The sequence below is a fragment of the Amborella trichopoda genome, chromosome 2 (assembly GCF_054954075.1).
Source record: "Amborella trichopoda isolate Santa Cruz 75 chromosome 2, AtrichopodaSantaCruz75HAP2 v2.0, whole genome shotgun sequence".
NCBI lineage: Eukaryota > Viridiplantae > Streptophyta > Magnoliopsida > Amborellales > Amborellaceae > Amborella > Amborella trichopoda.
The window spans coordinates 2,667,493-2,681,259 of record NC_142337.1 but is presented as its reverse complement, the minus strand read 5'-3'; the positions used below and the strand labels follow the sequence as shown (position 1 = coordinate 2,681,259).

Below are 13,767 nucleotides of genomic sequence, written 5' to 3'. Positions count from 1 at the left end.
ATCGGTGAATACGTGATCCGGATCGGGAATCGTCTGACTCAGTCGGATTAAGCTTTAAAAAAATCCAAAAAAATTATTAAAATTCATTATAAATGTTGTCTTTTAGGAATCCAATAAGAAACGAGGGTACTACATTGTTAACTTTTATTTTTTTCATCAATTTGTGAATATTGAGACGTTCTTTCCCTGTATAAACTTATGTTAACCATTAAATTTACATCACACAAAAGAAAAATCATAGAATTATCATGGATAAAGTATACCAATCATACATATACTACAATAAAGAGTAGAATAAATCGATGAAAAAATGGCCACTAAAATCTCGAATTGGCGGAAAACCCTAATCCGCTAAAAAAACCCAAATTATTACAACCTAACTATAATCCAAAATTATTACAGCCTAACTAACTATAATATTATATACTGAAATTAAAATTGGTGGTTAACATTTTATAATTATTTTATTATACAAACAATAACAAATCCAAAATATTTTATAATATCATCTAATTTAAAATGTATTATTGACAACTATAAGAAAAAAATTATATTACATGATTTATAATGCAAAAATTAATAAATTAAATAAAAATTTGGTTGAAATTATTTGAATGCGTATCAACTTTCGAAATAACACTTCAATTTTTCAAAATTTTAATTTTTTTAGATTCTAGAATAAATTTAGTAAAAAAGATTGTTAATAGAAAGATAGAATTTCAAATGGAATAATTTTTTTTTTAACAACATTATTTTCTGCTTATTTTTTATTTTTTTACAAACAAAATAGTATATTACATGATTTATAATGCAAAAATTAATAAATAAAATAAAAATTTGGTTATCAATATAAAAATTATTTGAATGTGTACCAATTTTCAAAACAACTCTTTAATTTTTCAAAATTTTAATTTTGTAGATTCTAGAATAATTTTAGTAAAAAAGATTGTTCATAGAAAGAGAGAATTTCAAATGGAATAAAATTTTTTTTTAACAACATTATTTTTTAGTTTTTTTACAACAAAAATAAAATAATGCAGCGCGCTCGAGCTGGGGTTCGAACCTGGGATGTCCTTCAACAAAGCGATAACCATAAAGCCACACCATGGCAAGTGTATTAACTTCCCATATTAATGATACTTATTCAACATCTATTTTAATTTAATGCACCTTGTGGGAATTATTCCACATCCAAGAATGAGTATCAAACTTAGTGATATAAATAGTTTCGTTGTACCTCATTAAACGAACGCGTGAGAACACGGGCTGCGATGTTGTGGGGTTGAAGGCTTGCCACGTGTGACTGAGAACTGGTAAAAAGCGACGTCATGTGACCGGTTCTCCCCCGGTTTATGACGTCGTATAGGCTGTTTTTTGTTCAAAACCGCCGGTTTTGATCTAGAACCGGGCGGTTCTCGGTTTTGGGAAGTAATTGGCACGGGGATACTGATTTCCGTGCTGACTCGGGTGAGTCCGTTGCGACTCGCCGATTTTTAAATCACTGGTTGAATCTAAGCAAAGCAACCTCCAGTCTTGGGGCCCATTGAGAGAGGGGGCATGGTTGCTACCATACAAGAGAGAGAGAGAGAGAGAGAGAGAGAGAGAGAGAGAGAGAGAGAGAGAGAGAGAGAGAGAGAGAATCTTGGTAGGGAGGTATAAGTCTGAGTTTAATACTTTAGGGGCCTTCATGGGAATCCCATAGAGCCAAGGGTGTTTATGGGTTTCCAAATATATTTGGCTTTGATCCTCAGCCCATTATTTTAAGGATTCTTGGGTCTTTTTGTTCTTTTTGTATCCTCGGCTTATTTCTTTTTGTATATCCTCTGTAATGGGCAAGTGTTTAAGCTCCATCCAGTTTTTTGTATAGGATTACCCTTCTTGGGATAGCCTATTTTTTACCGAGAGGCCCGGTCTGTGGGCTTTTTCCAGGTCTGTGGGCTTTTTCCATGCACTTCTGTAATCGCTCTTTTACTCTAATGCAACCGTTAACAGCTTTCAAACAAAAAAAAAAAATCTATTAGGGGGTTTTACCGTCATTTCCCAGTTCTTATTCACACATTTTCTTTGGATATGATATTTAATATGGAGTATTGAACTATATCTGCTATGGGGTATAATCTATTGCCATTTAATTCCTGGTCTCTGATCTTGAATATGATCTACTTGCAGGTAGGGAATGATGCTTCTCAGTTTGTGGGACCTGTCATTTTGAACCTACTTTTGGTGGTTAGTTGTTTTTCAATCCTGCTTAAATTTCAGGTCTTTTGTTGTGTGTATGTGCATGCACATGTGCGTGTGCTCGTGCATGCTTGTGCGTGTCTGTGTTTGCAAAGGATAGCCAAATCAATATTCAATCACTTGGTGCCTTCATCCATCAATTAGTACATTCCTTGGGATTTTAGCACGCTTCATCTATTTTTGGATTAGTCAGTTTTGAATTGAGCTAAGTGTGACTACACTATTCCATAATTTAAACTCAGTATGTGGTTGGCACTTAAACTCAATTATTACTAACATTTTGTCTTTCAACCCTTTGATATTAATTCTTCAAATTTAGTTGTCAATGTGAATGGAAAGTGATCAGATTAAAATTTAAATTTTCACTGTCAAGTATTTGTACCTAATATGGTTAAGAAAGTCATAGCATGTCATAGCGTTTTGAACCTATCCTGGACAATTGGAAAAGTATATAACTAGCTCCCAGGTATAGTAGGTCTTAGGTGTGAAAGTTCTTGGTGACCTAAAGGGTACATGAGCTAATTGGCAGACTTTCTAAACCTAAAGAAATAGTGCCTCAGCATCTATTGTTTTGCATCCTTGTGTCCCACTCTGAGAGGTACCTTTAGTGTGAAGCATCAATTGCAATAATTGTTCAATACAATATCAAACAGAATCACATCGTTATTACAAAGTGCTTTTATGATCGTGCGTTTCAAAAAGGTAAAAAAGAAAAAGGTAAGAATTTTTGGAATGATAAGAAATATGCTCCCTGGGCTTTAAGGTATATCCATGCATTTTTTTTTTTTTTTGATAATGCATATCCATGCATGTTATCATCATCATCATCATCACCCGAGCCTTTTCCCAAATATTTGGGGTCAGCTAATACCTCTTAAATTAATTTTTAGTTTTTGAACATTATTCTGGATTTGCTCATCAAAAGTGAAGACACCACACTTTGTCATAATGAGATGTCTTCTTAGCATATCATATCATATATCACATTTTCTGATTGAAATGGTGCCTTGATGACTCCAGAGTTCGAGACATGTATGTGATGTATCTGATTGATATAAGTTGTTTAGTTTTACTTCATTTAGGTTGTATCTCGTGGATTTCCTAAAGGAATATGTAACCATTCTTTGATCTTTATTTGCAGTCTATGCAACGTGGCGATCCAGCTTGGATTGGTTATATCTGTGCCTTCTCAATATTTATGGGTGTGGTATGAGGCACAACTTGAATACTCTCATGTTTGTCTGCACAGAAATGTCATGGGGTTGGAAATAACTAATCTAATCATTCCTTTCCTTTTATTCTTTCATATGGAACAACTTACATTAGATAACGTGCTTATAGTTTTAATATGTTTGTAATCACGTCTTCCCTTTTTTATTTTGATTTTCTGTTCCTCGAAGAACAGTGTTGCATAATCCTTTGCCAGTTTTTGTTGATTGCTAGATGATTTGAAAATTAAAACTGATTTCTTTTGTGGCTAATTTTCTTCTTCTTGGATCAAACTTTTTGCAGGTGTTGGGGGTGCTCAGTGAGGCACAGTACTTTCAGAATGTCATGCGTGTGGGCTTCAGGCTTAGGTCAACCTTGGTATGTTTTTGTCATTTGGATTTGTCTGAATGTATTTGGTCTTCCTTAGATCTTTTCTTTGAGCATACGTGAACTTGATTACTTGCGAAGAACAGCATATGAGCTGTTGCTGTTTATGTTTCTTTGCGAGTTGTATGGGCATTCTTTCACAGAAAAATGTTGTGTCAGATTTGTTCAGAATATCTTTTTTCCCCCCTCCTTTTCAACATGTTCTACGTGTTATAATCTGATGTAATCTCACATTTTTTGAGGTCTGTTCCTGTTTACTTGTTGGTTCTTTTAAATTATGATTGGTGAAAAGGAGAAACATGAAAAGAAAGAAATAGAAATGACCACTTTTTTTATTGATTCAGGTTGCTGCTGTATTGCGTAAATCACTACGACTGACACATGAAGGCCGGAAAAATTTTCCTTCTGGAAAGATAACCAATTTGATGACCACAGATGCTGAATCACTTCAGGTTGGACAAGTCAATGAACTATAGCATATGAAGATTGTGTTCTTTTAGTTTCATCAGCATCCTCTAGTGGGACTAGACCAACTACCTATTTAGGCCATCCTTCATAACAAAGACTTAAATTCCATGTACAATCCTTTGAAAGCCAATGTTGTAGAGTATCCTCAAGATACACGGCTATATGTTTAAGTTTATTGTTGTTATTGCTTCAAACCAATGCTATTTATAGGCAAAAGAAGGAAATTTTGACATATTATGTACTTATCATGTATTTAGTTTCTGATGCATAGACTGAAAAATGAATAGTTTCTGTCATTATTCTCCTGTAGTGTGAAAAGATAATATTTTTTGATATTTTAAGAAGTTTGCTTCACTTATTATTTTGATGGTTCCTAAGGGTACATAGAAAACATAAGACGAACAATCTCATTTTCTCATATGCATCCTTTGGAAAGGCTGAAGGGTGATGGCTTGTTCTTTTTTAATCTTGGTGCAAGTTTGTTATGCATTTGTCATTTGGCTAGCAAAATGTTAAAAAATCATGTATTCTGATTATCAGCAGGAAAAAATATAATATATAATGCTTAGATAGTTTTTGTTTACTGTTAGCTCTATCGTACCAATTGACATGTATGTCAAAGTTTTATTGGTGCACACTGTGTTACTTACATACTTTGTTGATTTTCATACAGCAAATATGCCAGCAACTTCATAGTATATGGTCAGCTCCATTTCGTATTATCATTTCTATGATTCTCCTATACGAGCAACTAGGTGTCGCTGCACTTGTTGGTGCGTTAGTTCTGGTCCTCATGTTCCCAATACAGGTATATATGTTTTGAGTGTGTGCTTGTTTTGCTCCTGGTATTAATATTCATGACATTATCCTGCTCTATTGTTGTGCCATACATTTATGCTTTTGGTTTGCCTTAGAAATGTGCAATTTATAATTATATCTTTTTGCTTATTGCATCTACAAGTCAGCCTTTAGAAGTATATTGCGACTAAGTAATTACCATAGTCATTTTAAAGTTATTTTTCCTTATAGGCCAAAAAGTCAATACTAAATCGTCTCGTGCATACAAGTATTTTCTAAAAAATTTAAATATATGTATAATAAATAAACAATTTGATCCCCTGGGAGCAGATTTTGCACTTGTTCCGGTTTGTAAAAACCTACTTAGGGTGTGTTTTTGGACCCGAATAATGGGGGTGTTCTCGACTTATCCCAGCAATCAACTTTTTAAAACTAAACTTAAGATTCAAATTTTAATGTTTGTAAAAAGAATTTCTGCCTGCAAATGTGCGGACTGACAATTTTTTGGATGGTCGATCAAGGCCTTTAAGAACTTGCACTGTTTTGTGCAAATTTTTTACGATAAAAATCTTCCCAGGTGGGTGTTTGCCTGCTGGAGCACGTGCAATCTTTTCCTGTGGGAGCACAGGATGTGCAGCCTAAAAATATTGCAAAAATAAATTATGGGAGATTTTAGAAAAAAATAAAGTATTTAAAATGATTTCGTGCAAGAAAATTTTAGATTAGAGATTGAGTTCGTACTTTTAAGTTTTTTGAATTATCTAAATATCTTGCCAAACTTGTACACATAAGTACAAGTAGTAGGGCAGTTAGAGTGCTTGTTCAATTGCGAAGAGGGTTTTTTGAATTTTCAAAATATCTTGGCAAACTTGTACACATAAGTACAAGTAGTAGAGCAGTTAGAGTGCTTGTTCACTTGCAAAGAGGTTGTGGATTCAAAACTGACCAGTTGACCTTACTTTTTTGTGCTATAAAAGCACACATGACATGGGTTGTCTCATTAGCAGACACTTCTGACATGTGTATTGACATGCCATGTCAGAGCTTGTCAGCAGCATACAAAGTGTTGATATGTGCCGTTGTGTGACACTAAGACAATGAAAATTGCTGCCTTCTTCTTAATCTGTGTAGAATCTATTGTGGTATCAGAAACTGCACATCTGTAAAATCATGCAATACAGTTCTTCCCATATGTTGATGATTGATCATTAGAAGTCGAAGAACTGTTGTGACATTGTTTAAATCATTAGTTTTGGGGAGATTTTCCTTCCTTATGTGTCGGTTTTTTGAGGAAAGGAAAGCCGTGAACAAGATGAACTGGCTCCAAATTTGGAAGAGGCCAGGAATGCTTATGCTGGCATTTTTAGTGGTGCTTCTTAAATGAAATCCAGTCATGCAGGTTATACTAATAGTGAAGTTAGAGGAGAGAGATTGTCTAATTCATGGGCATGCCTTCATTGTTCCTGCTTGGGTGCAAAAGACTGTGGGACCCATACAATCATTCATACATTGAGAATTTATTGTCTGTGGGTTAATAGGATTGTGCCATTTAGGAACTAGATAATGTGTCTGTAGACTCCAGACCATGTGGCATTTTTGAAACATTATATAGAGACATTTGCCATCGTACATGTGCATCCCTACCAAGATGGCTGGGTATCTGTTTTACTGGATTCCTAGCAAACACCCTTGCATGAAGCTAAAGAAATAAAAAAGGATTGCAGTTGACCTGTTATTTTTATACATAAGATGCGTGTTTCATTGCTTATTGACTGACAGATATGGTTCAAGTGACTCTCCAAAATTTTTTTTTGATTGGTTACTTGATTAAATCACATGACTAATTACTAGTTCATTCTTGGATCAGACATATATGATAAGCCAATTGCAGAAGTTTTCTAAGGAGGGGTTGCAGCGTACTGACAAGCGAATTGGCCTTATGAATGAAATCTTGGCAGCCATGGATACGGTCAAGTATGCATCTTAATTACATGTACACGATCAAAAAATTTCTATACATTGAACAATAACTTTTACAAATTTCCTTTTTCTGACTTTTGTTTCTATTAAGCATAGGTGCTACGCGTGGGAGCAGAGTTTTCAATCTAAAGTGCAAGGCGTTCGCAATGATGAGCTTTCGTGGTTCCGTCGGGCATCATTACTTGGGGCGGTAGGTCAAAAACCTGAACAAATGTAGATTATGCATCTGTTTTCGAGTTTCCTTGAAACCATTTCATAAATATTTTATGCAGTTAACTGTGTTTCCCTATTCAAATTGGTGTTTATTTGGTGCATATAAATGATGTCCACGTCATATCATCATCATCATCATAACTTTTTTCAAACTATGCTAGGCCATAAGTCCCCATTTTACTCTATCAAGAGTTATACCCTCGGCGATGCCATAAGTCCCCATATCTTTTCTGACTACTTTCAACCATATCCTTTTGGATCTACCCCTTGCTCTTTTTTTAGCCTTCTACTTGAACCAACTTGCACTTCCTGAGTTCTCCCGAATGTATTCATTTCGAATTCTACCGCTTCTTCTCTTGCCACTCATCCATGTCAACATCTTCATCTCAGCTATACTCATCCTATGGGTATTGTGCATCTAATGTTCAGATTAGCCAATTTTTAGGCCTCATATGATGTCCAGATCATATGAGGACCAGTAATTGGCCTATCTGGTCAAAATTAGCGAAATAGAATCCAATCAATTTGTTTTCCCGTTTTTGCAAATTGACTGACTTTGGCCTTTCTTCTTGAGAAGATGCATTGCTAAGAATTTTTTATTGTTTATTTAATTTGGCATTTTCAACACTTTGATCTCTTATGTACAAAAATGTCCATGAGAGTGTTAAAAAATGTTGAAGTATAAAAAGCAATGTTGTGAGATTCGCTTCGAAGTCTTCTTTGGTTTGATGAGAAATATGAAGCAATTTGGTGCTTCTGCCGATTTGGAGGAAGACTTCAGACATTTTTTTTAATTTAGTATGAATAAATTATATATTTATATATAAAATATATTCAAATAATGGAAAAAAAAAATAAAAAAAAAAGAAACTTTTATATAGCTATGTCTTTGTTGACCGAAACAGACCCGAAGCATACCAAAGCAAACCCGAAGCAGACCTGAATCTGATTGAAGCAACCCAAAAGTGGAGCGAATTTGACCGAAGCGACAACACCAAGCTTCGCTTCTCTTCGGTTTATGCCTGAAAGCTTAAGGCTTCAGCCTCTTCGGCCGAAGCGAAGCGAATTTGATAACACTACTAAAAAGACTTTGATTTCCTCATTATTTTATAATTTTGCCAGAAATCAAAACCGTATGTTGCACCATACAGACAAAATTAAATCCAATAGGTGTTTAACTACATGATGTGTTGACATTGACGCTATTGACCGGTTTTTCTTGTTTTCATGCAATTTTAGCTGGATTGATCCTCACGAAGGGTGAAATGCAATAAAATCCTCTCTGTTTAGTGTTGAGTCTGAAGTTTGGACTGTAAAATGGCTCTGCTTTTGTTTTTTCTCGAACATGTTGCCTGGGTTTTCACTGGATTACACTGCTGAACTGATAAAATAAGAGTGTCAAAATTGTTTGCTTAATTTGTCTCTTTTCTGAGTTTTTTTTGTTCTTTCGTTTAATTTTATCAATGTTTCTCCTTTGTATGTTAAGAATTGGGTTCTTCATGGAAAAGAATAGAATGGATTCAATTGATTGATTTCAGCCCAATTTCTGATTTCATTCTGATTGGCCTGTGAACCATTTTTTCTGGTGATCTTATCCTGACTGTGTGAAAACCATTTTATTTATTTGAGATTGAAGGCATGTTTGTTTGCCAACAATATTCCTGCTTTTTAGTGATTTCATGCCACACTTTCCAGTGCAACAGTTTCATTCTGAACAGCATTCCGGTTCTGGTTACGGTGGTTTCCTTCGGGATGTACACATTACTTGGAGGGGAATTGACACCTGCCAAGGCTTTTACGTCACTTTCCCTATTTGCAGTGCTGCGTTTCCCATTGTTCATGCTTCCTAATTTGATAACTCAGGTACATGTATTTCCGTCTGTATTTATCATGGATTTGATTAACTTATTGTTTCTTTTGGACTAAGTTTATGATGTTATTCCTTGTAAGCCATTACACTACGTTTAGGAAAATGATATCAGTAAACGGTAAGCTGGTTTACATGGATATGTTTCCTTCAGTAATTGCTTTTTTATATATCTTTTCTATCATGGCTCTATGTACTTATTTTGTATTTCGTTATGTTTAGTTCCTTTACCCTTCTTGGATTTGTCTATCATATCTCTATGGGGTTATACTGTAGATGGAAAAAAAAGGGGCTTCTTGTTGCAGGTATCTAGTTAGATCTTTTGGAATTGAATAGGCGCTGAAAAACAAATGTGGTCTGGTCATGCAGGTTGTAAACGCGAATGTGTCATTAAAGCGACTAGAAGATCTTCTCCTAACTGAAGAGAGAATTCTTCAGCCAAATCCTCCTCTTGAGCCAGGACTCCCTGCTATTTCAATAAGGAATGGATGTTTCTCATGGGATGCAAAGGTCAGTTTGCATTACTTCATGGAAAAGTGTTAACCGCTGTTAATTTGAGCATGACACTCAGTTCTTTACCTTGCATAACTCGTGCACATGTATGAGCAACTACATCTTATATTTTCTTTTAGATAAGGTATGCTACCATGCTGGAGTCCATCCATTTCTACTCTTTAAGGACTCTTTTGAAATGTGCAAAGTTAACTTGATCATCCAGCATACCTATTATATTTTACAACCAGATTTCTTGTACTTCTGATATGTTGGTATTGGGTGCTGAAAAAAGTCTCAGGAAGAACTTCTTTTTGTGTAGGCTCTCATGTTTAGAAATTTCAAACTGTTAATCAATGCTTCTAAGAAACCCTACTTTCTGTGTGCAACTTGTAGCTTGAGATCTATAGACAAATGTCTTTTCTTCTTCTTGTTGATATTTGAATGTTTCCAGCATTCATGTACTTCATCTAAGAAATCTTATTACCTGGACAAAGAGATAATACAAATATGCAAATAATGGAAGCATTCTTGACCGCTTAACACTCCATACCATAAAGCAAAGCTGTGAGACCAGCCTTCCTTTATGGGGCAGAATGTTGGGCGGTTAAGAAACAACATACCCATAGAATGAGTGTAGCTGAGATGAGGATGTTGAGATGGATGAATGGCAAGACAAGAAGGGATAGATGAAATGAATTTGAAATGCATACATTCAGGAGAACTTAGGTGTGGCACTAATAGGCGATAAGATGAGAGAAAGTAGACTTAGGTGGGCTGGCCATGTGCGGCGCAGATCCAGTACAATATCTGTTAAGAGGTGCAAGTTAGTTCAAGTGCCAAGCTCAAGAAGGGCAATGGGTAGGCTCAAAAAGACATGGTTCGAGGGAATGAGAAAAGATACGGGGATTTATGGCCTCACTAAGGCTATGACCCTTGGTAGAGAAAAATGGTAGACCAGGATTTGTGTAGCCCCAATTAGTTGGACAAAGGCTCTGATGATGATGATGATTCATAGAACGACACGCTAGAATTTTGAACTTTCAAATATTACTCTTAAATTTTTTGTGTTGAGTATGATTATATAAAAATAAATAAATGTGGTTTCACAAATCATTTAACCATCTAAAATCCTCTGGACTGATCTGTAAATCCATAATCAAACCTACAACATTTTTTAGTAGAAGCTGTTAATATTGGCCGAGTATATTTGTTGATTTTATGGCGATCATCAATCTTTCTGTAATCTTTTTTGTAATTAGGCACTTGTTTTGTTATTGCTTATATATTTATCTAATTCACATAGCATAATAATGTCAGTCAGAGAAGCCCACATTATCAAACATCAACCTGGATGTACCTGTGGATAGCCTTGCAGCAGTTGTTGGTACCACTGGTGAGGGAAAGACATCATTGATATCAGCAATGATCGGTGAACTACCTCCAATGAAAAACACAGAAGTTGTAATACGAGGAAGTGTTGCATATGTACCGCAAGTCTCATGGATCTTTAATGCAACTGTAAGTTGACATGCTCATATGCTTGTCCTTACTTGAATTTAGTATCTTTTTAGAATTTCGTGACATATGCTGTTCCTTTTCTGCAGGTTCGTGACAATATATTGTTTGGATTACCTTTTGATTCAGCACGTTATAAAAGAACAATAGAAGTGACAGCATTGGAGCATGATCTAGAGTTGTTGCCTGTAAGTATAGATGGATTATGCTACTAAGGAGATTATTGTTTTGATTTAGTGCAAAATTCCATATATTTCAGTTTACATATATGAAATATTCTGTTCATATGACCTCCTAACTCCATGCCTCAAGGGAAGGAGTGAGGAAGGGAGGGGAGAAGAAAGAGAGGAGACATAGGAAAAAAAGCACAAAGAAGGGGGGGGGGGGGTTGTTTTGCAAAAGGGAAGGAAGCCTTTTTGTTTGTTGCATCTTCCAAGATGTAGGCTGCCTACATGTCATAAATGGACTATGGGTGTATGCATGTGCTGTAATCTGCACTTGTATCGGAATGTGTGCATTCATTCTCATACACGTGTATTATTTATGCTTTTTATGTAATGTAGGGCCAATTGAACAATAATAGATGTGCCTATGCTCACTTTCATGCCTTTTTTAATGTACAGGGTGGTGATCTTACGGAGATTGGTGAAAGAGGTGTGAATATTAGTGGTGGGCAAAAACAAAGAGTATCAATGGCAAGGGCTGTTTACTCCAATTCCGATGTATTCATATTTGATGATCCTCTAAGTGCACTTGATGCTCATGTTGGTCGACAGGTGATTTTCGTCTGTGCATTTTGACCACAATTACCTGGCAAAAAACAAAAAGAAATATTCTGTGCATTTTGACCACAATTACCTGGCAAAAACCAAAAAGAAATATTCTTCTTATAATTGTGAAATATGACTCTTGAATAGTTGATATCATGGCCAAACGCAAACCGAAAGTGATTGACACGCAATGCTCACGGTCGAAGTCAGCCCCAAAATGAATTGACTTACTGGCTCAGGAGCTTGGTATGGAATGCAATCAGCTCAATGTGGTTTAATTTAGCACGAATTTTACCAAATCAGGCATGCTTAATTGGTCTGAACTTGGTGAGGCCACCTACTGGAGCTATGTGGTTACGTGATGGTCCAAAGCTAGCTCCTTCTCCATCCTAAATTTTTCCCCATAATACTGTATTGGCTTTTTGCTGATCATCACATTTATATGAAGATATGAAGTTTTTCTTTTTTTCTTTCCTGTAAATGATAATCCAATTACATCCAGTTGCTTCCTAGAGCAGATTGACATGGATGCTTTCATTGATAGGGAGGGAAGCTATAGAAGGTGGAGAGTAGTGACTAAGGGAATGGGTTTTCTGGCTCCTCAAACGGAGCCTCCCTGGCACTCCCTGCTTTTGCTAGAGAATTAGCGATCTCATTTGCCATCCTAGGGCATAAAGATGACGTCCCTATCCTACTGTCTTGAATTTCTTCCACCATATAATTTTTAGTCTCTTCAATGGTTAGCCGGTTGGAGAGTGTGCAGAGAAAAGATTTCAGCCCTATTAAGTGTTTGAGTTTTCTGCCCTATTGGCATCTCCAAGTCCCACTGGCCGTGCATAGATTGAAAGGATTAGGCCGGTATCCCGGATGACACCCCCTCCCCCTAACTGGAGATCCAGGAGTGCCAAATGAACTTCCATTGTAATTTATTTGAATTTCCCCTAAGACAGTGCTGGCCGTGATGCATGGATACAACACTTGGTTACCTAACCATTTGCGACTACCTTCCATTCCCGTACATTATCCTATTCACGTAGATGATGTAACTCCTTTCTGATTAATTCCCTAGAGATCATCTGATCCCTTATCCTCTCCTTCAAACTTGAGATTCAAGAGTACTTTCCTTCAAAGATGTTATTCCTCTTGGATTATTATCCCCACAGCACTGCAATAATACTACACACCCAGCCAGTGTGAAGTGACTGAATTTCCAGCCACATAGGAGTTCCAAAATAGCATAGGAAAGCCCAGTGAACTTCTAACTCGGAAAGCCCAGTGAACTTCAAACAACTCATAAAAATAACTCCAGATTGAATGCCTAAACTTAAAATGAATTACCAGATGATTAATTTGTTCTTTGGTTTCCTGATACATCAGACACAAGTTGCATACCTTAGTGTTGTAGGTGATCCACAATAAGAGTCTTGTTGATCACTGCTAACCATCCGAAACACGGGGTCCACTGATTTTTTATTTTTAATTGTTTTTTTGGGGGGGGGGGGGGCGGGGGGGGGCGGGTGGGGTCAGAAATATCCCGAATTAATTGTATTGTGGAACCAAAGTCCACTATTATTAGACCTGGCCAATGATTTAACAGTGAAGATCCTTCTCGCTTGCAATTGCCTCACAGGTTTGTCGGAGTGTCTTCAGAAATATATATTGAGTCAAGGCATGTTGAGAGGGTGCATAAACCTTTCTTCTCTGACATCCCTATTTCTTTGAAAAGCTGGACATTACATGGCATACGATACCCTTGCCCGATCTCTCAAAGTAAACCTAAATAATGACCTCCTGTGAAACAGCCTCTAGTACAAGTCTTGAAAATTT

General features: G+C 36.2%; 1 protein-coding gene across 1 annotated transcript in view; it reads left to right on the top strand.

The window, feature by feature from the left end:
- The window catches only part of LOC18427186 (ABC transporter C family member 2), a 34,383-nt gene that overhangs the window by 9,211 nt on the left and 11,405 nt on the right, over positions 1–13,767 (top strand). Inside the window, exons 8-19 of the mRNA XM_006836243.4 lie at positions 2,170–2,226; positions 3,380–3,445; positions 3,751–3,825; positions 4,179–4,286; positions 4,976–5,110; positions 6,968–7,074; positions 7,177–7,270; positions 8,989–9,156; positions 9,530–9,670; positions 10,973–11,173; positions 11,260–11,358; positions 11,794–11,946. Coding sequence (XP_006836306.1) covers positions 2,170–2,226; positions 3,380–3,445; positions 3,751–3,825; positions 4,179–4,286; positions 4,976–5,110; positions 6,968–7,074; positions 7,177–7,270; positions 8,989–9,156; positions 9,530–9,670; positions 10,973–11,173; positions 11,260–11,358; positions 11,794–11,946 — 1,404 coding nt within the window. The remainder of the gene's footprint in view (positions 1–2,169; positions 2,227–3,379; positions 3,446–3,750; positions 3,826–4,178; positions 4,287–4,975; positions 5,111–6,967; positions 7,075–7,176; positions 7,271–8,988; positions 9,157–9,529; positions 9,671–10,972; positions 11,174–11,259; positions 11,359–11,793; positions 11,947–13,767) is intronic.